We start from the raw sequence: 1,600 nt of genomic DNA, 5'->3' as shown, positions 1-1,600 counted from the left end.
GCGCTTTTCACGATACAAATCGTTGCAAAGCAACTTTACAGAAAATTAAGTTTCTACAATATTTAGTGGTAGCTTATCAGTGGTTATCAACTACTGATATGTTTAGGTATAAATGAAAGAAGTCGAGATGATCTGGCATATGCACCTGCAGGTCGCTCTTCTTCTCCAGGGCTTTAGCGATGGTCTGCGCTGCCTCCACGCCGATGGTGTTCCCCTCCAGTCTGAGCGCATGCAGCCTGTCAAACTCCTCGATCGCCTGCACCATCTCCTCCACTGCACACAACACAGCATTACCTCTGTTACTCTTTCATAAAGATGCACAAGCGTGTGAAATCAGCAGATCACCGGCAGCTCACCAGACTGAGCGTTGTCCAGTTTAAGGCCTTGTCCTTTATAACTGAGCTCGCCCTCGTCGACTTGAGTTTTGGCCAATGAGTCGGCGAGATCTGCCACATCATCTGATACCATCTTGACACCAACTGAAGAAAACACATGAACACACAAGAGTTTAACATGATTTTAACTCTGCTGCTAAAGAGACAAAGAAAGTTCATGTGAATTATAAAGATAACATTTGACACACATCAAACCCACTACATTTTTACTAACATTATCACTTTTCATGTTACATTTACTATTATTAACAATGTAAATTTGTAATTAAAAATATTTTTATTAATAGGCTATGAATTAAACTTCAGATAAATTAATCCCATGTAAACATACTTTACATGTTAAAACGTTAAATATTCGCATTAATAGTGTAACCACTGGTCACCCCTTAAGTGATGTGTTTATGTTTACATAAATGTACGCGTCTCTAAATGAACGTGTTTTCATATTCATACACAGTGACACATGATCAGCACGCAAACCACGTTTTAAGTGACGCAGCCTATTTACTAGACACCAGACACTCGTTTCCGGAATAAACTTCGCGGATAAATATTCAGTTTGTACTTACAGTGGTGTTTGATGTGATTATCTGGGTGCAGATGTATTTCTGTTGCACCCAGTTGCTTCCTCCCGCTCGTTCTGATGATGCAGTGGCGTAGACGCGCAAGGGTTCATGGGATTTGTAGTTCGTACATTTTATTTAGCGTGTTTTGTTTGTTTTTTTTACTTCTAATGTTAGTGTAAATTTAAATTACCACATTACGACACTACTTATTTATTATGTTTTTATTTGCTTAGGATCATATGTTGGCAAATTTAATTATTAATAATTTTAAAGCGTGGAAGGAGTGTAATCACTTACGAACATGTTTTTCACAATGACTAAATTCTTGTAGAGATAATGCAATGCTTGGAGGGAATTCAAGGCCACTGTAATCTGACTGAAATAGTTTTCCCAAAACACAAGGACACATTTATTTAAAGGTGGGGTAAGCGATTTTTCAAAAACACTTTAGAAAACGGATTCGGGCCGACTAGCAAAACAAACTTGTAGCCAATCAGCAGTAAGGGGCGTGTCTACTCATGATGTGAAGGAGAGAGAGTTCAGTGCACAGGACGGACATTACCGAGCCGAGCGACAGAAAGATAGAGATGGCGGATTAAAAACCAAAGAGGAAAACGTCTGCGGAACAAACGAAGGCAA

General features: G+C 39.2%; 1 protein-coding gene across 1 annotated transcript in view; it reads right to left on the bottom strand.

Annotated features, from left to right (window-relative positions):
• The window catches only part of rangap1a (RAN GTPase activating protein 1a), a 19,230-nt gene extending 18,181 nt beyond the window's left edge, over window positions 1-1,049 (bottom strand). Inside the window, exons 1-3 of the mRNA XM_016489573.1 lie at window positions 965-1,049; window positions 357-479; window positions 146-273 (exon numbers count right to left, since the gene is read on the bottom strand). Coding sequence (XP_016345059.1) covers window positions 146-273; window positions 357-468 — 240 coding nt within the window. The 5' untranslated portion in view covers window positions 469-479; window positions 965-1,049. The remainder of the gene's footprint in view (window positions 1-145; window positions 274-356; window positions 480-964) is intronic.
• Window positions 1,050-1,600: the final 551 nt, after the last annotated feature.

The sequence above is a fragment of the Sinocyclocheilus anshuiensis genome, unplaced genomic scaffold, assembly GCF_001515605.1.
Source record: "Sinocyclocheilus anshuiensis isolate Anshui unplaced genomic scaffold, SAMN03320099.WGS_v1.1 scaffold30, whole genome shotgun sequence".
Taxonomy (NCBI): domain Eukaryota; kingdom Metazoa; phylum Chordata; class Actinopteri; order Cypriniformes; family Cyprinidae; genus Sinocyclocheilus; species Sinocyclocheilus anshuiensis.
Note: the sequence above shows the minus strand (reverse complement) of the source record. Positions and strands in the feature narration are given on the sequence as shown.